At 43.0% G+C, this 27,683-nt stretch overlaps 1 protein-coding gene across 1 annotated transcript in view; it reads left to right on the top strand.

Annotated features, from left to right (window-relative positions):
• The window catches only part of CRLF3 (cytokine receptor like factor 3), a 35,501-nt gene extending 8,195 nt beyond the window's left edge, over nt 1–27,306 (top strand). Inside the window, exons 2-8 of the mRNA XM_032211883.1 lie at nt 3,592–3,799; nt 8,141–8,228; nt 9,872–10,049; nt 11,620–11,842; nt 13,992–14,124; nt 23,359–23,471; nt 26,181–27,306. Of these exons, the coding sequence (XP_032067774.1) occupies nt 3,592–3,799; nt 8,141–8,228; nt 9,872–10,049; nt 11,620–11,842; nt 13,992–14,124; nt 23,359–23,471; nt 26,181–26,437 (1,200 nt within the window). The 3' untranslated portion in view covers nt 26,438–27,306. The remainder of the gene's footprint in view (nt 1–3,591; nt 3,800–8,140; nt 8,229–9,871; nt 10,050–11,619; nt 11,843–13,991; nt 14,125–23,358; nt 23,472–26,180) is intronic.
• Nucleotides 27,307–27,683: the final 377 nt, after the last annotated feature.

Raw genomic sequence — 27,683 nt, 5'->3', positions numbered from 1 at the left:
CACGGGATGCTGTTACCTTCCCACTGAAGTGGTACCTATTCATCTACTTACACTTGCATGCTTTCAAACTGCTAGGTTGGCAAGAGTGGCAGCAAGTAATGGCAGCTCACTCTGTTGCAGAGCGCTCAGGTCTCCAACTGTCGACCTTCTGGTTGTCAAGACCAGTTTCTTAAACTATAGACCACCATGCCCTCTAGGAAGAATATGTACATACATGCATACTATGAATACATACATGTGTTTTCAGATGATAATGATGGTGTAGATCAATAAGATCCTGATCACAGTTGCTAGCATAACTTTGGTTGTTCTTCCTCCATTATCTTTAGTCCTATCTCTGCATTGTAGTCCAGTTCATTATGACTAATTCCTGCATCCTCATACTTGCTCCAATCACAACTTGCTCCTTAATGTCTTCTGCTGATGCTCCGTAGCAATGGGACAGGGATTGATAGCAATTAGAGAGAAAGGAAACCTAGCTGTACTTTTCTCTCCCACTCTTACAGAATGCCACTGTCATACATGCCCAACCCTATAGCTTTTGTTATGTGATGCTCTATTTATCCATCACAGTGTGAAGACTTAAATTCATGCAGTCCAGATCTAAGTCCCCAGTGAGTCCTCCAGGGGTTCTAATATCCACCCTTCCTAGCACCCGTTTCATAGTCTCTCTTTCAAGACTTAAAGATTCATTTAAAAAAAAAAAAAAAGAGAACATAATTATTTTATCTTTCCTGCCACCTCTGTGGGTTTTTTTTTAACGTACAGAGGCATAGACTTCCTTCTTTGAGTCATGGAGACTTGAAATAACAAAACTAACTGCAGAGGGACTACAAAATCTTACAAGTGTGACATAAAGAGGAAGTCAGTTTTGCATAACCTGACCAATGCAATGTATCCTGGGTTGTTTGTTAGTACTTAAAAGAGATCAAGGAGCTACTTCTGGTTGGTTTTGCTCAGCTTTTCATTCTTTTCCTCCTTGTAACTTTTCATGACTATTTCCTTTTTAATCAGAATTTTTAAAATGGACTAAACCTTATGATGCTGACATGCCCTGCCTTTGCACTTCTGTACATGCTCTGATTTTGTTTAGGTTCCTTCAATTTTTTTTTAAAAAAATAGATATATGAAAACTTTTCAGGTTGCAGGACACTTAAGTACAGTCCAGTATGTTTATTTTTTTCTTTTATCCAGAGCCCCACATATATCCTCTTAGGCCAGGGGTGTCCAACCTTGCCTACTTTAAGACCGGTGGATTTCAAGTCCTAGAAGTTCCCAGCCACAATAGGCTAGCTGGCTGGAGAATTCTGGGAGGTGAAATCCACAAGTTTTAAAGTTGCCAAGGTTGGATACTGCTGCTCTAGGCGTTCTTTGAGTTTGGAGGGGAATGATGAATGACTGCTCAGATAAAATGACAATTATAAGTTGAGATGCTGTAGATGTAGATGTTAATGTATCCAGAACAGTCAATGGGGAGAAAACTTTGCAGTTGCAATTATTCATCCTTGTAGGCATTTTGTGATAGCAACACAGCATGCTGGTGAAGTTCCAAATGGTAAGAAAAGCAGCTTAATGTGTATTCTTTCTGCATGATGGCCTTTTTGCACTAAGTTATATCAGGTCCATAGATAAACATCTGGGGGGAAAAAAACCTGACTCATTTTCAGATATACATGTTATTGTTACCTGTACTCCTAGGTTTGATTTATGGTCACTCACTCACACACTCACAGGTTTGGCAGCCACTCTCAAATTACTTTCAACCCAACCCTGAGGCACAACCCTTTTTTTTTTTTTAATACAAGGAGATCTAGTGAATTTAAAATAACACCAAAATTTTACTGGTTGCATTATACATTTGCTCTTTCTGACATGCACACACACACACTTACCTGTGTCCTTCTCAACTAGGTATTAGCCAGAAGGATGGAAGCCACCAAGCTAAGATCCAAAGATGACTCAAAGAGTGGGCTGGCTTCAGGATGCCTTTTATCCCCCCAAATCCTCACATTGTTGATTCTCAAGATTGGCAGCTCCACTTGACTTGATTTTGAAGTTTGGTGGCTGTTGATGGGATTTGGGGAGAGAGTTTCCCATCATGCTTAGGCCCAATTTCTTTCCAGGTGATATTTTTCCTCTGTTTCCTTAATGGATTTGATCTATCTGCTTCTCACCTATCTCTTGATTCCTGGCATAGACTCTGCTTATATTTCTGCTTTATCTTTAGGTATGGCTGCTTCAGCCTAGTCTCACACTATGAAATCTGCTTCCTTACTTTTAAATTGTTTTGGCATTAGATGCTACGCCACAGGAAAGAGTGAAGGCCGATACTTGGGCCACAATCTTTCCCTCCCTTTTCCCAACCGAGTGTGGTCCATTAATTAGACTTGGGGGTTAACATGAGTTTTAAAACGGCTCCTTTTTTGGATTTGCAAAAGTTGGACTTTGAAGCATTGCTTTCTTGGAGGTTTCAGTTCTGATTTCATCTGAAGCTGTACTGAGTTCAAGGCTAACTCTGGTCCACGAGAAATGCACAATAACTCGTTCCTGTGGTTTATATGTCATGAGAACCTGGCCTTGCTAGACTGGATCTAAAGGAGCCTGTGGGAACCTGGAACTGACTCTAGGATAGACATTCTTTCTGGAAGATGTTTTCCAAACAATAATGAAAAATTACTTCAAAATACTTGTTTTGAAATTAAAGTATTATTGGAATTCATTCCCTGTTGTTTCCTACTCTGCATTATCTGTTTGCTTCTTGAGTTAATATTGAGAGGAGAAACATATGGAATCCGGCATCATGCCAAGCTAAAATGTGATTTATTTGGAGGGGATTTTGGGATGCAAGTAACAGCTGTTGTGATGTATAAACCATGATTTATAGCTTAAAGTGAAAGATCTCCAAACTTAGCAATTTTAAGACTTGCTGGCTGGGGAATTCTGGGAGTTGAAGTTCCTAAGTCTTGAAGTTGCCATGCTTGGAGACTCCTGGCTTAAAGCATGGCACTGCCAAAGTTGTTAAACTGCATCTTAGAACAATAGTAGTGAGGGATGTTGGGAGTTGCAATTCAACAACATCTGGAATGCTAAAATTTCCTAATTCCAGGCCTAAGTTGTATTAATTATGTGGCTTGTTTCAGTAAACAGATAATTTTATGGCTGAATTCACACATCATGCAAACCCCCAAAAGTGGTTCATTTGGTTCTAAGCTTAAAATGTTAATCTGACCTTTATTACTTGAAAATGGTGGGTTACAGCAAGGCTGTTATAGAAAAAGCTTACTGCTATAATTGTGAATATTTTTCATGTGATAAACAAGGAGGCAGTTGGAGGAAACAGTCGAAAGAATTCAGACTTTTGTAGGGTTGTAGAATTTTTGGAAGAATCTGATTTTCTTCAGTTACTTTATGAGGCCATGGTTTGGTGAAGCAAACCCATTCAGTCCAAGATACGTTTAATTCACCTGACGTGAAGTGGTTGATAAGATCAAGGAGGCTGAGCAGTCTTCTTGCTAGCAAATTGAGTGTGGCAAGAGTCTTCTTTGAGCCATTCTCCCTCAAGGCCTTACAGATTCCTTTGTCTCCCTTCAGATCAAAAACAGTGCTGCACAAACCCGGGAAGTGCTGGAACAACATTTCAGTGACTTAAAAGGGACCTTGAAAAAGTTGCTGGATGAAAGATTGGCCTCCTTGCTCCAGGAAGTAGACAACATAGAACAGGAAAGCATCAAGCCCTTGGATGAGTGCCAGAAGCTCATAGAACAAGGAGTTGGGACAGCCAATGAACTTGTCCAGGAAGGTAGGAGAATCTGCTTTTAAAACATTTTTTTGGGGGGAGGGGACCATAGAGGATTTCTTTCAACCTAATGGCCACTGGAAATACCGTATTGTATTTAATAGTTCCACCTATCTGCCAAAGATATATTGTGTGTGTCTAGAGGTCTAAATTAATCCTTTCTGCATAATGCTTCTACATGTGAAGAGGTATGGTTAAGACTTGCTTGGACAACAAAATGGTTTATACCCGTGATGGTGAACCTAGAGCTAGGCACCCCCCTAACGCCCGTTTTTTGGTTTCAGGAGGCTTCAGGGAGGACTAGTATGCCCAAAATGTGGTCCAGGTTTTTTTTTTGTCACACACATGCTTGGGGGGGGGACGACGCAGGGGAAATCACGCACATGTGCGGGGGGCAGGGGGAATACAGGGGGTCGTGTGGGCATGCATGGGGGGCACATTGCATTATGCGTGTGGGCACACACACACACGTGCAATTTTGGCACGCAAGGAGAAAAAGGTTACCCATCGCTGGCTTATACTTTAAACAAATAAGATGTTAGACAAGGTTGAGAAGACTCAGTTCAAGTCCACCCTTGAGGTGTAAAAGGTGGTTTGGTAAAATTGGTCAGGCTGATATAATTTAACTGATCCTTTCTCATGATTGTTGGTGTGGGGCAATCAAGCAGAGAATACTGTGTTTGCCAGTTTGAGCTTTTGTAGGAAAAACAGGACATAAATCAAACAAATGGTAATTATGCACAGAATGAGCATGCATATAAAGCACATTCATGAATCATTGTTCAGAAATAAATTGCAGATGATATGTCTATTGTTGATCCAAAGGAAGGAGCTCTTGATGCATCTCTCTGTCTTTTGTTTTCCCATGCATACTACACATTGCCTGGTCTACATACTATGGTTTGTTGTAACAATATAATGTCTGTGAATACATATACACAGCAAGATGTTTTACAAGCCATAGTGTCTTGGTTTACATAAATCAAAACTCCATAAAGCATGTTACAGAACCATGGTGGTGCAGTAGTTAGAATGCATTATTGCAGGTTGACTCTATCCACTGCCAGGAGTTCGATTCTGATGGGACTCATGGTTGACTCCATCTTCCATCCTTCTGAGGTTGGTAACATGAGGACAGAGGTTGTTGGGAGCAATACGCTGATGTTGTAAACTGCTCAGAGAATGCTGCAAAGCATATGATTATAAGTCTAAGTGTTATTGCTATTATGGCTTCACATAATGGGTGAACCCTACTCTTCTACCAATATGTTCATTTTAATTCAGTGAGATAAGTTTCAGAACAATTTGCTGGGTGCGCAGAACATTATCACGACTATCACTATACTGAGAAATTGGAGCTGGAATATCTTAATCCCAAAAACAAATTAAAGATGTCTGTTGAATTGTTTTGACTGTTGAATAAGATTGCAAGAACCACAATGAACAGAAATGGGATAAGAATGGACTATGTAACTCAGAGCCGTCAGCAGACTTGCAACCGCTTGTCATAGCTGCTCCTGGGCCGCCTTCTGAAAGATACACAATAATACTTAATTAAACAAGTTGTGATGCCATCCTAGTCAGCATTTTCTTGTTCATTTCTTCCTTCACCCAACCTCAGGGATGAAGGGTGGGGAATACTGAGCATAAAGAGATTGTATCACGTATCTTGCATAGCTATTGCGGAGATGAGAACCAGCATGTTGCTTCAGTCTTGCAATTTGGTAGTGGTGAAATGATTTAATTGAAGATATTTACTATTAGAACTACAATATCAAACTAGCTAAATTTGCTTCTTTCTGTAAGTAGAATCTCCTTGTCTAAGAATGAACTCAGCGAAGCTTAGCAGTTGCTCTCTGGTCCTAGATCCATGATGGCAAACCTATGGCACATGTGCCACATGTGGCACACGGAGCCCTCTCTGCGGGCATGTGAGCCGTCGCCCCAGGCAGCTCTACCACACATGCACGCGCGCACGCCTCTCACCAGCCAGCTGATTTTCGGGTCTCTGCCACGCATGCGTGGGGGATGGGGATGCATATGTGAGCCGCGCATGCAGGGGGTGAGGCACATGTGGAGGCATGCATGCATGCACAGCGGGCAGGGGGAGCATGTCCCCCACCCTGTTTTAGGTCCCAGGAGGCTGCAGGGAGGTCTGCTAGGCCCAAAACAGGGCAATGGGTTCACGCACAAATGCACGGGCGTGTGTGTTGCGCGTGCATGTACAGGGGGGCAGGGAGTGTGTGTGGGGTGTCACGTGTGCATTGCATTATGGGTGTGGGCACGCACGCATACGATTGCACGTGTGTGCACACTTTCGGCATGCAGCAACAAAAAGGTTTGCCATCACTGTCCTAGATGATTAAATAAAGACTGGAAGTTTTCATTTGGCAAAAAAACCCTGCTTTTGTGAAGTCTTTGGTGCTCTCAGGACACCTATGCGTGCGTACAGGGCAGCTGCTCTTCCGGTATCCAGTGCGCGCATATGCACTAGCCAGCCAGTCTTCATGCACACATGTGTGCCAGAAACTGGAAGACCAGGTGGCCGGTGCACATGCGTGTGCAGCCGCTCAGCGCATGCATGCACATCATGATGGCTGCTCTCCTGGTTTCCGGCATGTGCACCTGCGTTTCCATTTCGGCACTAAGCGCCAAAAAGATTCACCAACAATGCCCTAAATTCTTCCCCTTTCTCAAATCTTTCTGAATTGTTTGGAAAATGGTGGCAGAAGATAGAAGGGAGGAATGAAAAAAACGATTGAGAAACCTCTGGTTTTTGGATGTAGAGCAGCAGCTTCCTAAGCTTGACAGCCTTAAAAGAAAATTGTGGATCGTTGGGTGAGAGAAACAGCCTCACCCTGCTCTTTATGGCAAGGCAGAGGACATCGTAAGACACTGGCACGTTTTTTCTTCTTCCTTCAGCTACGTCAAGAAGTGTAGACAGAGATGTAGGAGCAAAACATCAACCCAGGTTTTGTAGAGGGGGAAGAAATTGGTAATCACCCATATGAGCCCATGGAATCACAGAATTGTAACCTTCCAAAAGAGTTCTTCTTCAAAAGTCCTAAAAACCAGCCACCAGTAAAGCAGAATTAATAACAGAATAAAAGAGTTGGAAGGACTTTGGAATCTTCTAATCCAACCCAATGCACAAGCAGGAGACCCTACACCAAGGGTGTGAAACTCAAGGCCCAGCGGCCGGATTCGGCCCACCAGGTGCTTAGATCTAGCACAGGAGCCGCCCTGGAAACAGGGAAGGACCAGCCCACAGTGCCTCTGCCAGCAAAAATGGAATGTGGCCCTTTTGAGTTTCATTTTCACTGGCAGAGGGTCGCAGGAGGCCGTCACAGCTGAAAACGGAGCTCAGGTGCCACAGGCGCCCCCGACATGAGTGACATCGAGATGGCCATGCCCACCCTGGCCACCCCTCCCTCCCAGGTCAAACACAACCCTGATGTGGCCCTCAATGAAATTGAGTTTGACACCCTTGCCTTACACCAGTGATGGCGAACCTTTTCGGCACCAAGTGCCCAAACCGGAATGTGCATGCACACATGCTCACGAGAAACCTGAAGACCAGCTGGCCGGTGCACATGTGTTTTCCGGCCACCTAGTTTTTGGGTTCTGGCGCATGCATGTGCGCAGACAAGCTGGTCTTCATGCATGCCGGAGTCCCAGAAACCCAAAAACCAGCGCACACATGCGCATCAGCGAGCTGATCTTCAAGTTTCTGACATGCATGTGCGCATTCTGGTTTGGGCACTCGGTGCTGAAAAGGTTTGCCATCACTGTTTTATAGTGCAGCCCAACAGTGATATACAGTATACCTACATGTACCTGTTTTCTATATTCTGACTCAAGACACTTGACTAGATGATGCACTTGTGCACCGGCCACGTGGTCTTCGGGTTTCCGGCAGTCCGGCATGTGCAAAGACCAGCTGGCCGGCATGCTTGCGGGCCTCAGAAACCAGAAGAACAGCTGATGAGGGGCGCATGCCCACAGAGAAGGCTCTGTGTGCCACCTCTGGCACGCATGCCATAGGTTTGCCATCATGGCCCTACACCATTCTAGACAAATGGCTGTCCAATGTCTTCTTAGAGACTTCCAGTGCGCTCACCACTTCTAAAGGGCAAGGTGTTCCACTAGTTGATTTGCTCTGTGCTCTGTCTCCACTGTGATCAGAATTTATCTAATCATCCATAGCATTTGGACCTCATGTACTGTTAAGGTGGCCGATATACAGTTTGGATGAATGTCTGCAAAGGAGAAGTGAATGTCACGGAAGCCTGTCCTTGGCTGTGACTCCCTTCTTAGTAATAATCGCCTGCTATTGCATTACAGGTGAAAATGCCATTTGTGGAATTACAAGGGACAACAGTGACAAGCTCTGCAGTTTTGCAAAAAAGGCTTTGCATATTCAGCTGGACAGGTAAGAGGCCACAAATTGGGGCTGGATTTTCACAGTCGGTGGCTGACAGACGTATCCTTGGGTTGTAGAGGCCCTTTCCCCACTTAGGATAATTTATGTGAATGACGCAGAAATTGCCGTTTCTAAGGTACCGTTTAGACAACTTGATCTATTCAGATAGCAGGATTGAGGCTCATAATAGCAACTGTCCAACCTTCAGATAGCATTATTAGGCGATTGACTTACATTGGAAAGTTTTCCTTTGAAAAGGGTAACCCTAAACTAATCTTCAACTAGAGTTCCTTTGGATAGTGAGATCATTATAAATCTAACAAACAAACCAAACAAACATGCAGAACTATTCCAATGGAAAATCTGAGCACTCAAAAACAAAAACTCACAGCAAAGCTGAAAAGAATGTTCAAGTAGTCCTTGATTTATGACTATAATTGAGCCTGGAGTTATGGTCATAAGTTGAGGCATCAGCTAACCAGACCTGGTTTGTTTGTTTTTTTTTTTACATTTTTTGTGGTGTTTGCTAAAAGAATTTATCCTCAATGGGCATTTTTTTTTTGCCAGCAAAACACTTGCAAATTGCAGTCATCGGATGGTGTGCAAATGACTGGTGTGCAAATGATTGCAGTCATCGGATGGTGTGCAATATGAACTGGTTTCCAAGCACTCCAAATACTATCACATGAACACGTGGTGTGCTTGCCTATTGTAACTTTAAGTAGCTTTTGTGTGGGGTGTGTGGGTGTTATAACTTTGAATGTTCGTTAAGTGAGCGATCGTAAATGAAGGATCACCTGTGTAAATTTGTGAATCTCAAAATTATTATTTTAAGGGAGAAAATTGTCTTCATGGTTGGGATAGACTTCAATTAAACCAGCCCAATGAATTTTCTGAATATTTCCTTGGTGAGAAACTTAATGAATCCAGAGTTTCCTTCATTCCATCTTCACCACCTTTCAAGTTTATATTTTTCTATTTGGGAAACACCAGGTGCAGAGCTATGGGTACAGAGGAGGTGGTGCTAGAACCCTGCCTTCAAACTTATGGAGGTAGGGTTGGTGAATAGAAATCTATAACCATCATTTTATACCTGTTCTGATGTGCTTCTTTTTATGATATAAAACTAGTTGATAACCCCGCATTGCCCAGGTATTTATTTATAGGGGGAAAATGTCTGGACCAAACGTAATTTTTAATGTTGGATTTCCCCCTTACCAGAGGGAGCCCTCTTGTGGAGTACAGTGAAACCGTTACCATGGCAACTCCAATGTGCTGTACAGTAGAATTCATTTTAAGGTACAACAGGCTGTATCTTAACAGAACACTGCCAAGGGTATTAGGGGTGTCTTATCCCCACAACATTTGTTTCCAGAGACTAAGCCATCTGTGTACCAAGTTTGGTTGAAATTGCTCGAGGTGTTCCAGAGTTATGCTGGAACACACACACACACACACACACACACACACACACACACGTTTTTATATATAGATGATAAAGAAAACAAGATATGGATTGGAGTGGATAGAGAAATTAATATAAGACATTTTTCTTAAAAACATCAAATCAAGAGTTCCAAGCGTCATTAAAGATTCTGAATGAAAAAAGTTCCTTGCCTGCTATGTATATTGATTATGTTTTCTCTCTTTAGTTTACCTGAAGTGCCATCGCTGGTTGATGTGGCTAGCTTGTCTGCTCAGTGGGATGACTCCTTTTTTACAATTATGAAAAGCTACATCTTCAGCCACGGAACAGTAGCATCTCGACCGCCGATACAAATAGAAGAACTGATCGAAAAACCTGGAGGTATCTTAGTACGGTGGTGCAAGGTAAGTTAGCAGCCTTTTCAGGATCAGATGCCACCTGGGCTTTTTCTTTTGCCTTGGGCTTTAACCCAACAGCCTGATGGTGATTTTACGATGGACAGAAACACATTACAGGTAGTCCTCTGCTTACGACCACATTTCAGCCCAAAATTCATGTTGCTAAGCGAGACAGTTGTTAAGTGAGTTTTGCCCCGTTTTACCACCTTTCTTGCCACAGGTGTTAAGCGAATCACTGCACTGATTAAGTTAGCAACATGGTTGTTAAATGAATCTGCCTTTCCCCAAAGTCTGACATAGACTTTACTTGTCAGAAGGTTGCGAAATGTGATCCCATGACCCTGGGCCACTGCAAATGTCATAAATATAAACCAGTTGCCAAGCATTTGAATTTTGATCACATGATAGTGGGGATGCTGTAAGTATTGTAAGTGTGCAAATGGTCATAAGTCACTTTTTTTTAGTGCCATTATAACCTCGAAGGGTCACTAAATGAAGTTGAGGACTAAATATAAGTGGTAGAGCAAGGATGTCAAACTTTATTTCATTGAGAGCTGCATCAAGGTTGTATTTGACCTCGCGGGGGCCATGGCCAGTTTGACATCACATATGTCGGGGGTGCCTATGGAGGCCCGAATGCTCTGCTAACAAAAACAGGCGCCTGAGCTCCATTTTCGGCAGTGACGGCCTCCTACAACTCTCTGCCAGCGAAAACGGAGTTTGGGAGGGTTACCTGTGGCCCTTCTGAGCTCTGTTATCACTGGCAGAGGCACCGCAGACTGGTCCTTTGCTGTTTCCAGCATAGCCCTGTGGGCCAGATATAAGCAAATCCTGCCGGCCCTTGAGTTTGACACACCTGGGGTAGAGATTTGGGATATTCCCCATCATATGAAAATCTCTTCCTTGATAATAGCATGCAGATAGTAGTTAATACAACGAATAGTGGTTATTATGTGGCTTATTGGTTTCTGTTTGAGATAGCATTCTTTTTTAATTGGAACTCGTTTAATAGCTATCTGATAGCTGGCACATTGTGAAATGGATTCTATGTGATTGTTCCTGCCTCTTAATATTTATACCCTGTTTACCCCAAAATAAGACCTCCCTGGATAATAAGCCTGCCAAAAATATTGCAACACAGCAGCAGCCATGAGATGACCACACTTGACGCCTCCTGCACCTCAAAAATAATAACACCTCCCCGAAAATAAGGCTTATTTTGGGGGGTCAAAAGAAGCACTTATTTCGGGGGGTCAAAAGAAAATAAGACCATGTCTTATTTTCGGGGAAACATGGTATCACTTTTCCAGATATGTTTGAACTGGAATTCTCAGGATACCAACACATCTGGCTGGTGTAAGACTGGAAAATATGATTTGTGTCTAACCACTTGCCCCACAATAGTAATTTTCCGATTGTGTCCTTTGCACTTCGTGATAATGCCCAGTGTGCTTCTAATCCCAAAATCCTGGGGAGTTTCGAGCCTTCGCCTTTTTAGAGAACAAGTCAGTTAAAACAAATGTTTAAGGAAGGAAGAGTTTTAAGATATGCGATAAGGTAACTTATCTTTGCTCAGGTTGAGGAGGACTTCATCCCGCAAGACTACAGGCTTCAGTATCGCAAGAGTACCACTTGCCATTTTGAAGATGTCTACGTTGGTTCCGACACAGAATTCATGGTGTTGCACATCGATCCCAACGTCGATTATCAGTTCAAGGTTTGTGCGCGGGGAGACGGCCGTCAGGAATGGAGCCCATGGAGTGTTTCTCAGACCGGGTGTTCCACATTGGTGCCTCATGGTATGCATTTCATCATTTTATTCTGCGATTAAAAAATATTTCAGTCTTGCTTCATCTCCTTTCCCTGACCTGTAAATCTAGCCCAGTGATGGCGAACCTTTTAGACACCGAATGCCCAAACTGTGTGCACGCACGCCCAAACAGAAAAGTGTGCACACGCGCATCCATGAACATCTACGTGCATGCACAGCCATGTGCACATGACAACAGAGACCCAAAGACCAGTTGGCTGGTGGGAGACGGGGCATCCCAACACTAGCAGCGCAGCAAGAGGTAAGATCTTTTTCTTTCGTGAGCTTCTGTTTCGTCATTTGCAGGGAAACAGAAGTTCACGAAAGAAAAACCATGGAGATCTGACCTGGGGCGACAGTGCGCATGCCCACAGAGAGGGCGCTGCATGCCACAGGTTCACCATCACGGATCTAGACTATTGCTATCATGTAGTTTGCTCTGTATGATAACTTTTCATATTCAGGTATCCTTGTTTGATGCTAAGGCCGTTTCTTACACAAACGTTTAACTTTATGGAATGTTGCTGCATTTTCAACTGTAGAGCATATGAAATCAATTAAATTAGGTTTTAAGTAACTCTGAGTTCTCCTTTGAAAACATAAAGTTTATTGATCCTAAGAAGGCTTGTAGGTTTGTATGTGATCAGACTGTTTGTGAATTACAATTAGTCCTCAACTTATGACCACAGTTGAGCTCAAAATTTCCATTGCTAAGCAAGATGGTTAAGTGAGTTTTGACCCATTTTGCGACCTTTCTTGCCACACTTGTTAAGTGAATCACTGCAGTTGTTAAAAGAACCATCCAGTCATTAAGTAAATCTGGCTTCCCCCATTGACTTTGCTTGTTGGAAGCTGGCTGGGAAGGTAGTGATCACAGGACCCCGGGACAGTGCAACTGTCACAAATACATGCCAGTTGCCAAGCATCCAAATTTTGATCACGTGACCATTGGAATGCTGCAATGGTCATAAGTATGAAAAACAGTCATAAGTCATAAGTCACCTTTTTTCAGTAATGTAACTTTAAGTGGTCACTGAACAAAATAATTGTAAATCAAAGATTACTGTGTACAGGTAGTCCTCAACGATCACAATTGAGCCCAAAATGTATGTTGTTAAGTGAGGTTCCACCACAAAACCGCGTTCGACTAAACCGCGCTCGACAAAACCACGTAGCTGACGTCATCAACAGCGCGGAGACAGAAGCATGCTGTAAACGCTAAACCTAAAATTAACCCCTAAACCTAACCCCCCTAAACCTAATCCTAAACCTAACCCTTAACCTAACTCTAAACCTAACCCTAAACCTAACCCTAAACCTAACCCTTAACCTAACCTAAACCTAATCCTAATCCTAACCCTTAACCTAACCCTAAACCTTAACCTTAACCTAACCCTAAACCTAACGCTAACCCTAAACCTAACCCTAAAGCTAACCCTAACCCTAACCCTTACCTTAAGTTGAATCGGCTTGCTTTCAAAGCGCTATTTAAAGCGCCCTTCTTTCTCCACGCTCGCTGTTGTCGCCCTGTTGATGACCTCAGCGACGCGGTTTAATCAGGCGCGGCTTAGTCGAGCGCGGTTTTGTCGTGCCACGGTTAAGTGAGAAATTTGTTAACTGAGTTTGCTCCATTTTACGACCTTTCCCACCTCATTTGTGAAGTGAATCACTGTAGCTCTTAAATTAGTAAAAGAGTTGTTAAGTGAATCTGGCTTCCTCCATTGACTTTGCTTGTCAGGCAGTCGCAAAAGGGGATCACACACGACTCCATGACACACCGTAACCCTCATAAATGTAAGTCAGTTGTCAGTCATCCTAATGTAAATCACCTAACCACGGGGATTTTCACACTGCGAAATGTGAAAAACGGTCCTAAGTCACTTTTTTCAGTACCGTTGTAACTTTGAACATTCACTACATGAATTGTTGTAAGTCGAAGACTACTTGTACATTCTTTGCACGCTTTTCCTATCTTGGAATGTATACAAAGCCATAACTAAAAATTGAAGCAAAGCATATTTTCTGAGAAGGCTGGGCCTGTTGGTGTCAGCAAACTTAAGAATATAATGTTACGTTTTGTAGTTTGTTCAAACTGGGCGGGGCCCCTGCATTATTACTCTTGGTTCTTCTTTCCTTAGAATGGACTCCAGGTATGGAGGGCTACAGCTTGAGCAGCCGAAGGAACATAGCCCTTCGAAACGATTCGCAAGCGGGTGGTGTGCTGTATTCCAAGGCTCCAACTTATTGTTGTGGTCAGACACTGACATTCCGGTAAGAAAAGGTGGATCAATCAATCATCTGGTTGTATTTTCCCAAACTAAATTTTGATGCCATTGATAGCAATAGCACTTAGGCTTATATACCGCTTCACAGTGCTTTAACAGCCCTCTCTAAGCAGTTTACAGAGTCAGCCTATTGCCCTCAATAATCTGGGTCCTAATTTTACCCACCTCGGAAGGATGGAAGGCTGAGTCAGCCTTGAGCCTGGTGAGATTCGATCTGCCAAAGTGCAGTCAGCCAGCAGTTAGCAGAAGAAGCCTGCAATACTGCATTCTAACCACTGCGCCACCGTGGCTCCACCTGTGATTTCTTCTTTTGTTGAGCTAGGCTGTGTTCTAGTTACTCAGGATTGACTCACTAGGTGTCACTTCTGGTTTTTATGCTCAAAATAAATGAAACCTAGACTTTAAATTTGAAGGTTGAAGAATTGTGTGTACAGGTCAGGGGTGGGTTTCTTGCCCCGTTCCAACCGGTTCGGTTGGAACGGGGCCGGCGGCGTCCTCGTGCACACGCGCAGTGCACGCATGCATACTAGCGTCTGATCGCGCAGGCGCTGTATGCGTCCTGCGCATGCGTGGAAGCGCAGAACTCGTCAAAACCGGATAAGAAACGCGGGCGGGCGGGTGGACCCTTTGGCGTTCCCGGAAGTTACTTACTTACGGGTTCGCCGACCAACCGGTTCGCGGGGACCGCCGCAAACCGCCTGAAACCCACCCCTGATACAGGTAGCCCCATATGAAGGGTGTTCATCTGACAACACATAGTTAAATGGTACAGGAATAGGAAAGGATTTCCAGAAAAAAACAATTGCAGACTAAAGGATTCAGGTGATTCTGAGGGTACAAATAGTTCCAAGTGAACCCCAGCGACACTCAGAAAGAGGGCTAACAAGCACACGACTGCAAGGCAAGGAATAAAAATCCTTCCATTCTCCACCATTCAGTCAGAACTGAAGAAGCTTCTTGGATGAGAAGCAAAACATCTTCTAGCAAAACAAGAAAGTCCAGTTGCCTTTTGAAAGAAAGCACTTTTGGGACAACCTTGACCTGGACAACAGAATCTCCAAAGATATCTGGGAAAAGAGTGAAAAGTGGAATCAGCCTAGAATCCCTATGTCGCCACAAGAAAACTACTGTATTTTTTGGAATATAAGACGCACCTCCCCCCCCAAAAAGAGCGTAGAAATGTTGTTGCATCTTATATACCGAATACAATCATTTTTTTGCCTGAAGCCCTGCCCCCGCATCCCATTTTTACAAAAAATGGACTGTTTTTCACAAAAACAGAGATGTTTTTGCCTTCCCCAACCCCCAAATGCACTCTGCAGACTTCAGCAGGGCTGGGGAAAGGCAAAAATGCCTCTGTTTTTTGCAAAAACGGGCTTTCTGCCTTCCCCCAGCCCTGCTGAAGCCTACAGAGTGCTCCTGGGGGTCGGGGGGGGGGGAAACTTTTTTTTCTTACTTACCTCTCTTCAAAATCTTGGTACGTCTTATACACCGGTGCATCTTATAGTCCCAAAAATATGGTAAATCCAACCTCTCCCTTTGTGGGCCAGACCATTGGCTGAGAAGATTCTTGTGCATAAACTTTTAGCAATAAGCCAGTTTAATTGAATCTTCACATACAGGCCTGGTCTTTTTCACTTGATATATTTGCAGCTTTCACATCAGGTGCTCTACTCTCATAATCACTTCCCATGTTGCTGCTACTGCTTAGAGCAGGGGTCTCCCAACTTGGCAACTTTAAGACTTGTGGACTTCAGTTCCCCAAATTGGCTGGCTGGGGAATTCTGGGAGTTGAAATCCAATAAATCTTAAAAGTTACCAAGTTTGAAGATTCCTGGCTTAGAGGTATCCAAGGCCCCCCAACCAGGGCATATAAAACTGGATGACTTTTTAAAGCTTTTTTTTTAAAAAACCTACCCGATACCTTGATTGAATTTATTTTTCCATTTAAAAGAAACTACCTACAAAATGCCGAATTTCTTATTTTAAAATGGAGTCAAATATCATTATGAATATACAATACCTCAGTTGCGTTCTTTGAGTGAATTGTTTGATCACTCAGATGCAGGAAAGCTTTCTCTTTCTTTGGAGAAAGTGAGCTGGCTTTCTGAATCATTCCTCTGAATTAGATCTCCTAGTCCCGTGATGGCAAACCTATGGTGTGCATGCCACAGGTGGCACACGGAGCCATATTTGCTGGCACACGAGCTCTCTGCTCCGATGTGCGTGCCGGCCAGCTGATTTTTGGCCTTCCAGAGGGCCGGGGAAGGCAGTTTTTGCCTCCCCTGGCTTCAGGAAAACCTGGAGCCTGGGGAGGGTGAAACATCCTCCCTGCATGGGGGGGGGGTTTTCTCAGGGCTGGGGGTCACATGTGCATGCGCAGGTGGGTGGGATGCATTGAATTGTGGGTGTAGGCCCACGCATGCGCGCAATAGCACGCGCGCACACAATTTTGGCACGCTTTTACAAAAAGGTTCACCATCACTGTCCTAGTCATTCAAAGTAGAGTGGGAAACTGGTGCATTTCCAGCTTTGGTTGAATGACAAGTCTACCAGCCACCCAGCAGCCACTGGGAGTCCAGCAGCATCTGGAGGGTGACCAATTTCTCCCTTCCTAGGTGGCCTCTTCTACTATTGGGGTGCGCTTAATCACTTGAAATCAAAACATTCCTAGTTCAAGTGAAGTGCATTTCCTGTTTCTTCGTGGAAGAAAGATAGGCTTCGGTTACTGGCCAGATCATTCCAAGCTGACCCATCCCTTTGGTCTTAAATGTTGGCTTTCTCTATTACTTGGCCTTGAGCTTCGCCCACCGCAAACTTTGTTTTCCAGCAAAGAGGAATGTCTGTCCTTGAATTGTCTAGATTTCTCTGGCCAGGCTTTTTCCTCCTCCTTGTCCCCGTGGACTTGACTCCTCAAGGGCTGCCCTGCTCTTCTTTTGTGCTGGGGGTTGACAGGATGTGTGTCTGAAAAAAGAGGGAAGCCATAGCCTTTGCCAAACTCCAGAGAGACAATGAGGTCAATACTCAACTGAAGGAGGAAAAGTCTCCAGGGAAGCCAACGGGTCAGATTTCGTTTCAAAATTGGGGGGGGGGATATCAAAGGGAAATGCAAGAGAGTTGTGGAAAATGGCTAGAGAGATTTTGTCACAACCTAAGCATACAGCAGGAGTGGAGGCAGTCATTTTGCTCTTTTGTGGGTCTTACTGGAAGAGAATGATCAATGAATTGAGCCTCCTTTGTAATGATATACTGGTAATTGCTTTTGGAAACTGGAAAACACTTTAAACTGCCACTTTAAAAAGGTTGGAGGAGTCCGAAACTTTTAGCCTAAGGTTTTGTCTTGCCAAAGCTTGCGTTGGGATTGTAAGGGTTGTGTTTAGATATTGGATTGTCTAGTATTGGATGATTTGGTTTTGATTGGTTTCTAGTTCGTTTCTGCAAGACATCAACAAGCTTTTCTGGTTAAATGTTGGAAAATGCCCAGCCAGGCAAAGAGGAGAATCAAGTGGGGAATTAGTCTTGAATCATTTTGCAGCCACAAGAGATCCAGGACTGCCCTATTCCAAGCTCTATGAAACCTTCTCTATCTGTTCCCAAGGGAAGGCAATCTCTGGGGAGATTCCTGTATTATTAGGCAGAATACAATAGAAGAATTAGCTTGAACTCTTCCTGTGTGGCTCTGGTTACTTGTACTGCACAATAGGTCTGTTTGTGTGTGTAAGATATTTTACTTAACCGTATTTTTCGGTCTATAAGATGCACCGGAGTATAAGATGCACCAACATTTTGAAGAGGTAAATTTAAAAAAAAAAAGGTTTTGCACTCTGCAGACCTCCCAAACTCTCTGCATGCCTCTTTTTTTGAAAAATGGGGCATGAGAGTTTGAGAGCCCTGCAAAGTGCTCCTGGGGGCTGAGGGGAGGGGAATGAGCAAAAAATGGCCCATTTTCCGTGAAAATGGGCCTGTTTTTTTTGCAAAAAAACAGGGCATGCATAGGATTTGGGAGGCTTGTAGAGTGCTCTTAAGGGCTGGTGGGGGCAAAAACGGCCCGTTTCCCACTAGTTTTTGCCCTCCCCGGCCCCCAGGAGTACTTTGCAGGACTCCCAAACCCTCTGCACGTCCATTTTTTTGCAAAGGGGGCAGAGTTTCGGGATGCCAAAAATGCTGTATAAGACGCACCCAGATTTTCACCCTCTTTTTTGGGGGGAAGATGCGCCTTATACTCTGAAAAATACGGTACTTTTTTGAAGTACATCATGGCTCTACTGTAAATGCAGATTCCAAAAAGAAAGATGCAGAAGCTTGATGGAATCTGATTTGATATTTGGGTTTGTTTTTCTAGTAATGAAAGTTCTTCTTTTGATTAAGAAAGTTCACACAGGTCATAGAAAATAATTCTAAACCTTGAAAAGAGAAGAAATATTTTGTAGCGCGGCTGAGTCAATAAGCAAAAAGATGAAGTGGGTTGTAACTGCTTTGACATTTCAATAAGAAAGAAATGTTTAACAGCTGATTTAGTGGGCCACAACTGCCCGTAGCCGTTGCCACATGGCTATGCTGCGAAGAGGTTGATGGAGGTAGCAGAGAGCTGCGTGTTGTGTGGAAGTGCACACCTTGCTTGCTGATTGGTTCTGACTTCCTGCTGGGAGGTGGGAGGGAGGCAAGGCACATTCAAGCGGGAAATGTTAACATTTGCTGATGTATAAAAAGAAGGTCTATGCAACCATTCCCAGATGACAGCTGCTTACATTCTGTGCAGTGCTGTGCAGCTGAAGTCTAGTCCAACTTTTGTAATGTACTTAATCAGCCTCAATAGGAGTTGGAATTTTTGTGTCTTCCTGCCCCCCTAGAAAAGGCTGTGATAGTCCTTGCCTGCATATCTGGGCAGCATTGAACAGAAGATCGTGACAGTCCCAGCCTATGTATCCGGTTCAAACTCAGTCTCGTATAGGGTGTCCTATTTTGTATTTCAGAGAGTGTATTTAGTTGTGGTTCAACTTCACACAGGTCTGGAGTTCCCTTCCTCCTTCTGAATACTGTGTAAGCTACAGCACAGCTTTGTGAGGGTTCCAAATAGCATCCAAAAGTAAATCAGAGTCCAAGGCAAAATAGTGCTCAAAGTTCCAATTTATTAAGAGAGCCGTGTGGGCATATCTGGGAAAACCCGAATCTGAAAGCTTCCCAGTTTTCCCCACCTAGTTGAAAGTTCAAGATCCTGCCCCCACGCCCACAAGTCCATCCCATGGTCCAATTTCCCACTGTCATGCTGGCAGCTTCTACCCATCCAATTCCGGTCAGATGCAGAGGTGCAGAGACAAAGTATGACCTTGGCTTTCTACAAAGAATTTTGTTATGGCTACACAGCATCTTACTCCTTACAATTCCTCCCTCCCATTTTCCCACAATAGAAAATACATAGTAGAATATCAGAAAGTGTGGCAGGCCAAAGATCCAAAAGAAAAGATGACTGCAGGCCTGGCACCCCTGTTACTGGGAATCAAGCAATATCTAACTTCAATAAATAAATACACCTATATATACAAGTATATGGCTTGCTTTTCGGTTGCCATTTTATCCAGGGTTTGTGCTTTCTTATAAACTTGTAAAACATTCTATTTTGAGCTTCTGTATCTGCAAGAAATTGCTGGAGCATAAGTTAATCCATATAGCCAAATGGCATTTCCATGAACTGCAGTCATCCATCTAATAAAGATGCCAGGGTCACAGTTGGTAACCATTAGTTTCATGCTCTGCTTGGATACCTCCTAGAGACATCTAATCAGCTCCTTTTGGACATGAAACGCTAGCCTAGAGGTTTGTTCTCACAATGGATTTCTTATGTTCTTCCCAGCTAGAGTGGTAATAAGAACTAAATGTAGCATCAAAGGGGAAGGTGGGAAGGTGTCAAGCCTAATGCAAAATTTCCACACCAAAATATATTGAAGTCCACAGATAAAAGAACTTAACTTATAAACAGCCTTTTTCAAAAATGTATCAGCGAGCAACGTATAATTAAGGATGAAACAACTGGAGATTGTAAATCTTAGCTTTTGCTTGCTTTTTCTTTTCTTTTTTTACAAGTAACCTTCTCTTATGGATTGTTTCCAGATGTAGAGATTCCTCCTCCCTCTCCCCCATTTTGTAACATTAGCCCTCAGCTGAGTCTCTTCCTGAAGAAAAGGAAAACTGGCTAAAATATTAGCAGGACAATATGGTTCCTGTTTTGAGGTCTACTCAAAATCAAGGGGAAGAATTAACTCATTGCTGCCCAACCTGTACTCCTTAAAAACATGGGGAGGTTTTTTTTGTTTTGTTTAACATTTTCCTGTTTCTGAAATAATTGTGCTTAAATTGTTGGTGGTGCATATATTGTATCTGCTTTGTTTTAAACACAAACTGTTATAAATGCAATGGCTTCTAAAATAAACCTAGACACCTCCCCCCCCTTATGTTGGAAGAAAAATCTGGTCCGGGAGAAAGACATTGGAAATAAAATGGGGGGCACGCTGCAGAAAAGGTCTCTGTTTATTTGGTAGCCAGAAACTTCAGTGACAGCAGCATGTTTCTGGGGTAGCTGACAAAATGGGCTTGAGAGTAGGTGGGTTTTTATACATTCTTTGGGGCTTTGTGATTGAGATGCTTGTTCCTGTGCAAGAATATATCCTTCAGTATTTTAATGGCTGTTGTCAGATTTCAGTGGGATCATGTAGGGGTCATGGTGGGCTCTTCAGGCAAAAGGGGAAATGCAAATCCTAGGTCAGTGTTGGTGAACCTTTTTGGCACCGAACTACAGGGAACTGCTCTTCCGATTTCCGGAGCTTCCATGTGTGTGAAGACCAGCTGGCAAAGACCACCTGGAAGAGCAACAGGCGACAGCTGGCGTGCCTGGAGAGATGGCTCTGTGTGCCGCTTCCGGCACGCATACCATAGGTTTGCCATCATGGTCCTAGGTGTTTGAGTTAATCTTGTCTGCTTTGGTTTGCCTAATTGTGTTACTTATTTGGAGTCTCTCTGCTTAAACAAATTGGCCCAGTCTTTCTGAATGGATACAAAATCTCCATTTCTAAAGACCAGCCTCTTCAAAAGCTTCTGCTTGAGGCTGCTTTCCTATGGCAGGAAAACGGGGGCTGTGTCAGAGTGTGCTCATTGTGACTATGTGAGACAACCCAGGAGCAATAACATCAAATAGAGGTTTATAATAATAAATAGTGATTTATCTCTACAAAAGAATATACATGCACGTTCTAGGCAAAGGTCAAACAATCAATTCTGCCTTTGTTAAGATTTTTCTCATCTTCTCCTTTAGAAGAAATATTCCATCCTGCCTCTTTTTAATATTAAGAATAAAGAATATTTTAATCTGGGAGGGGCAGGCTTTCTACACTTGTACCAATATACCGGCCACTTAAAGGTTGGCTACCTTTAGGTTCTTATCTCCTACAGGGCAGATAACATTACCTTGTAACATCGAAAAAGAAGGAATAAATTTCTATCTCTTTCTCCTTTTTCCATTTTCTTTCCTTTTCTTAGCATTCTTTATGATTGCTACTTAATATAGGTAGTCCTCGACTTACAACAATTCATTTAGTGAAGTTACAGGGTCACTAAAAAAATTGGCTTATGACTGTTTTTCACACATGACTGTGGAGGTGTAATTATAGTCATGTGATCAAAATTCAGATGCTCAGCAACTGACATGTATTTATGATGGTTGCAGAGTCATGTGGTCACCTTTTGCATTCTGACAAGCAAAGTCAGTGGGGAAGCCAGATTCATTTTACAACCAGGTTACTAACTTAACAACTGCAGTGATTCGCTTAACAACGGTGGCAAGAAAGATCGTAAAATGGGGCAAAAGTCACTTAACAACCCTCTTGCTTAGCAATAGAAACTTTGGGCTCAACTGTGGCCATAAATCAAGGACTATGTCTCAGGGTTTCCTCAGAGTCATAACCATAGATTCCAAATGGTTAAATAAAACTTGGAAGATAATGCTTCCTGTTTTCCCTTGTGTTAATGTGTGTATGTTCCTCTGTTCAGGCCGTGACATCAACTTGTTTGAAATTTCTTCCCACATAGCAGGTTTCTGCACAATATGGTACTTCCGACTGCCACCGTTATTAATAAAGCATCTGAACATATTATCTGTTCTGGAGATTCTGACAGTAAATGCTTATTGGTTACCAATGAAAACTACTTTGAGTTTGTTTAAATAATGAAAAAGTGGGACATCTGTTCATAAATAAATAAATAAATGCAGGAGTGTTTAGTCTGAAAGTGGTACCCTGTAGAGAGAACTGAACAATTTCCCAAAGGAATGGTTGAAAGACAAATAAGTAGTTCTATTGAGAAGGAAAAGCAATAAAAGGTTTGACATGATAGCAAACATCTTATTAATTAATGCTGGCAGGCAGAATGTTACTTCTCCCAATATGACAGGAAGACGTAACTGCATGGCCAATAGCTAGATCAGGGATGTTTTCATTTGATTTCATTGAGGGCCGCATCAAGATTGTGTTTGACCTTGGGGGAGGGGGTGGGTGGGTGTGACCAGCTCGATGTCACTCGTATCGGGGTGCTTGTGGTGGCCTGAGTACTCTGCCAGTGAAAAGAGTTTGGGAGACCCGCACGCTGGTAGAGGCACCATGGGCTGCTGTTTCCAGGGACACCCCGTGGGCCAGATCTAAGCACCCCACAGGCTGGATCCATCCTGCGAGCCTTGAGTTTGACACCCCTGAGCTAGATAATAGGTTACATTGTTCATCTAGCTGTATTGTTCAGAGCATCAGGCATTGTTCTCCAACATCACTGGCAGAGATTTTCATTATTTGCTATGGTATCATTTTAGCTAAAGAGGCCACTGATCCAATGAAGGCCTTCCCTTATGCAAAACACGAGGGTGGTTGGTTTTTCCCCATCCTAGAAATTTTCCACCTTTAAGAAAGATAAATTGAGGCAAATTGAAGCTATCCCCTCTATGAGAGTAGCTTTCCCAAATCTGGTAAGTGTTATGAGCATCAAATACCGACATATATTGGGATGGTAGGATTTGGATTTCAGTATATGTGAGGAACACCAGATGGAAGAGAGCTGAATTGCAGATTCCTAGACTGTGAGCTTTAAAGGAGGGTGCATTAATCATCAAGGACGTGGTTTATATTAACATTTTTTCTAAATATAGCTGCTTTCCTCTCCCTTCCCCCCACCTTTCTCTTCACAGAATTGAAACAGTTGGCCAGCCGGACAAGAAAGATAGTATTGGAGTTTGTGTTGAGAAGCTGAATGGCTATGATTCTTTGCAACGGGATAGAGCTGTATGCATTAGTACCAATGGTGAGTTATAAAAAGATCTGATTTGGCCAACCCTTCCGATCTGCAATCCCCACTGTATCCTAATGTATTGTTATTTTAAGACCTACTGTATATAGCAGTGATGGCAAACCTTTTTGGTGCTGAGTGCCCAAAGCGCACATACCCCCCAAATGGAATGTGAGCCCCCCCCCACACGCGCTCCGTGCCCCCTTTTGGCTTCCAGGTTGGTGCAGGAGGCCTTCCAAGCCTAAAATGGGGCATGTGGTGTGTGTGTGTGCACTTGCACAAACCCTCAAAATGCAATGTGAGTTCCTCCGTGCATGCACTCTACATGCATGCGCACACCCCGTGCATGTGCAGTAGCGGCCTGGAGGCCAGCTGTGAGCAGGAGGTGTGCACGCAAGCGCAGTAGAGCTGGCCTGGGGCGATGGCTGGTGTGCCCTCAGAGAAGGCTCTGCGTGCCACGGGTATCACGGGTATCGCCCTCACGGGTATATAGTTTATGACATGCAGGAATCCTAAATAGGTGGTGGAAAATTATAAATGTGATTTCCCAAGATTGTCAAGGAAGGTGCAAAAAATCAGTATCTTGGGAAAGAGGTGGCACAGTGGTTAGAGTGCAGTACTGCAGGCCACTTCAGCTGACTGTTATCTGCAGTTCAGCGGTTCAAATCTCACCGGCTCAGGGTTGACTCAGCCTTCCATCCTTCCGAGGTGGGTGAAATGAGGACCCAGACTGTGGGGGCGATATGCTGACTCTGTAAAACTGCTTAGAGAGGGCTGAAAGCCCTATGAAGCGGTATAGAAGTCTAACTGCTATAAAGAGGCATGTCAAGACATGCTATCCATGTCCTAGCAGGCTTCTAATTTTCAAAAGCCTGACTGGGGCTAGAGCAAAGGTGCTCAACTACCCCTTCAATACGTACCATCATAATGATGATAATGATGTTATCCATTCAGTTATGTCTGACTCTTGGCATCTTCTGACCTTGCACTATTTCTTGGAGTTTTTCTATGCTCTGGCTGGTGTCAGCTTTGATGGTATCCAGCCATCGTGTTCTTTTGATGGCCTGGTTTCCTCTTAACATCATCATAATACACCCTCCTTTTCATTTGGCAGGGGGGAAATTATAAATACACGAAGATCAGTAAATCCTAACTTTTATGTCATTAGCTTCTAAAGATTATAAAAAAGGTGCCAGAATGCGTGGAAATTGATAAATTAATGATGGAACTAAGGGATAGAGAGGAAACAGTATTATAAGACATGGAATAGGTGGTATAATTGGCTAGAAAAGAGATACAAAATTAATGCATAATGAATACATGGAAAGCATAACAAAAGGAAATGGTATACATTTAGAGAGCAACAGAGGTGTAAATGTTGTATATATTATATAAATGAATAACTATGAAATAAGGAGGTATATGTATAAAACAATAGGCCTTAGAACGGAAAATTCAAAATTAGAAAAAAAAAATACCGATAACGGAAAGCTGTAAAAGTGTAACTGTGATTTTAATGTTTTAAAAATGTTGAATAAAAATTATTTTTTTAAAAAAGCTTTGTACGGAGAATGTAGCCCTTGATCACAAACAATTAGGCAACCCTTTACAACAACATTTTTTAAGATTTGCCATACCACTTGTAAATAAGAACTGTGAACTGAGAAAATAATTCCCCCTAATAATTGCTGCCAGTATGGTAAATGAGTACAATGGATGTGTGTGTCAGACACTATGTGGAATAGTGCAAAAGTCCTAACTATTTTGGGGGCAATGGGCACTCTTATAAAATGGTCTTTCTTGAGAGGTTTCATTATTAATAATTGTATTGGTCAGGAGACCAACTACCGTATTTTTCAGAGTATAAGATGCACCTTCCCCCCCCAAAAGAGCGTGGAAATGTTGGTGTGTCTTATATACCGAATACAGCCATTTTTTATTTCCCGAAGTTCCGCCCCCACATCCAATTTTTGTGGAAAACAGGCCATTTTTTGCAAAAACAAAGGCGTTTTTGCCTTCCCACAGCCCCCAGCAGCACTTTGCAGGCTTCAGTAGGGCTGGGGTAAGGCACAAACGCTTCCGTTTTTGCGAAAAATGCCCCATTTCCTGCCCATTTTTTGCAAAAACGGGGGCATTTTTGCCTTACCCCAGCCTTGCTGAAGCCTGCAGAGTGCTGCTGGGGGCTGAGGGAAGGCAAAAACTATTTTTTCTTACTTAATATGTCTCTTCTCTTTCATATCCAACTCCCCACATCAAAAGTGAATGGTGGAAACCATCCCGGGGAACTAGATACAGTAGCAGAACATTGTCATTACCGTATTTTTCAGACTATAACACGCACCGGTGTATAAGACGCTCTTCAAAATCTTGGTGCGTCTTATACACCAGTGCATCTTATAGGCTGAAAAATACGCTAATGACAATGTTCTGCTACTGTATCTAGTTCCCTGGGATGGTTTCCACCATTCACTTTTGATGTGGGGAGTTGGATATGAAAGAGAAGAGACATATTTGGGAATAATAAAATTGGAATGCCACCTTTGTTTTGCAAGCAAGCCAATTTACTGTCTTTAGTGACAAGAATGTAATTTAACAAGGTGTCCATGAAGTGTGTTGCAAATCATTAAAGAAGGTGAATTCAGAAAGCTCAGAAGTTTCATGGGAAATTGAAAACTCCTGTTATGTGAACAGGTAGGCTCACCAGCATTTTGTTCTCTATTGCAGGAGCTGTTTTTGTCAATGGAAAAGAGATGACCAACCAGTTGCCTGCAGTGACTTCAGGATCAGCTGTAACCTTCGACATGGAAACTGTGAATTTAGGCCCTTGCAATAATAATAATGGGGGGAGCTTCAAACTCAGAGTGACGATTAGTTCCAACAACAGGGAAGTGGTCTTTGACTGGGTACTTGATGAATGCTGTGGCTCTCTGTATTTTGGATGCTCCTTCTCCTATCCCGGCTGGAAAGTTTTGGTGTTCTAACTCTTAGACTGGGTAGTACTTGTCTTTCGGTGGCATCATTCAAAGGGTTTGGACTCCAATGACACAATTATTTGCTCCTTCAGGCTGTTCAATCTGTGTGTCTTTGGTATATTGCTCTTGGTTCAAGTGATCTGCTTGATGCCACTTTTCTGTAAGATAAACATTACTTGAACTCTGTCTTCTCTACTGGATTCACCTGAAATATTGGTGGAATGCTGAGTAACCTGGAAAAGTTATGTAAGTTGTTGTGTTTGCTATCGACATCATGCATTTTGAGTATTATTATTATTATTTTTTAGAACAGCTCTCTCTGTTTGGATGTTCTCCAGAGGGTCTGGACATGATCTTCCACAATCCCTAGTTGAGGACTTAATGAAAGGGGGATTATAGGAGTTGTAGTCCACCTCTGGAGATCTTCAAGAGAGAGAGCCTGGTTTTGGAATAAAAAGTAGAAATGGTCCTGCTATCAATGCTTGGTTATGCGTTACTAAAGTTTGCCTAGTGTTATTCTTTGGCTCAGGGTTAAAGGACCAAAATTGTACGCATGTTTTCCTCTTCATCAGAGTTCGGTACTGAAATGCTGTACCTCAACCTGCCAAAAGCTTTCTGTCCGCTGGGCAATAAGGCTTTTTGGCCTCTATGTTATCCTTTTCCTTCAGTGCCTTGCTATATTTTGCAGAAGAAATCTGAGCCGAAACGCTTGTTTTGGTGAGCCTATGATACCGACGTGCCTTAGTTTGGTGCTTCTGTTGAACAATATTGCAGATGTGAAATAGAAAATTTCATTCATGGCATTTGTCACTTAAGCCAGGGGTCTCCAACCTTGGCAACTTTAAGACTTGTGGACGTCAACTCCCAGAGTTCCTCAACCAGCAAGCTGGCTGAGGAACCTCTAGGAGTTGAAGTCCACAAGTCTTAAAGTTGCCAAGGTTGGAGACCCCTGGCTTAAGCGACATTTTCCCTGCTCCTCTGTGGTCATTGTAGTGCCTTTTACAGCTTGTGCCTTTTTCAACACAATATCACACAGTCCCAAGAGATATTTAGGGCGCAAATGTTTTAGATCTTTCTTGAATAACTTGTACGGAGCCTAGAGTTTTGTGTAGCAAGTAAATTGTCTTTACCTGGACTTGCGTTCAGATAAATTTTATAGAAACGGGGTCAGGCCAACAGGGTATACAAGCCAACTTGCAAACAAGGAGGTACCATGTAGAAAAGAATGCATTGTAGAAATCTCTTACCGTACTTT

This window comes from Thamnophis elegans, chromosome 2 (genome assembly GCF_009769535.1).
Source record: "Thamnophis elegans isolate rThaEle1 chromosome 2, rThaEle1.pri, whole genome shotgun sequence".
NCBI lineage: Eukaryota > Metazoa > Chordata > Lepidosauria > Squamata > Colubridae > Thamnophis > Thamnophis elegans.
The sequence above is the reverse complement of the archived record's forward strand: the minus strand, read 5'-3'. Positions and strand labels throughout refer to the sequence as shown.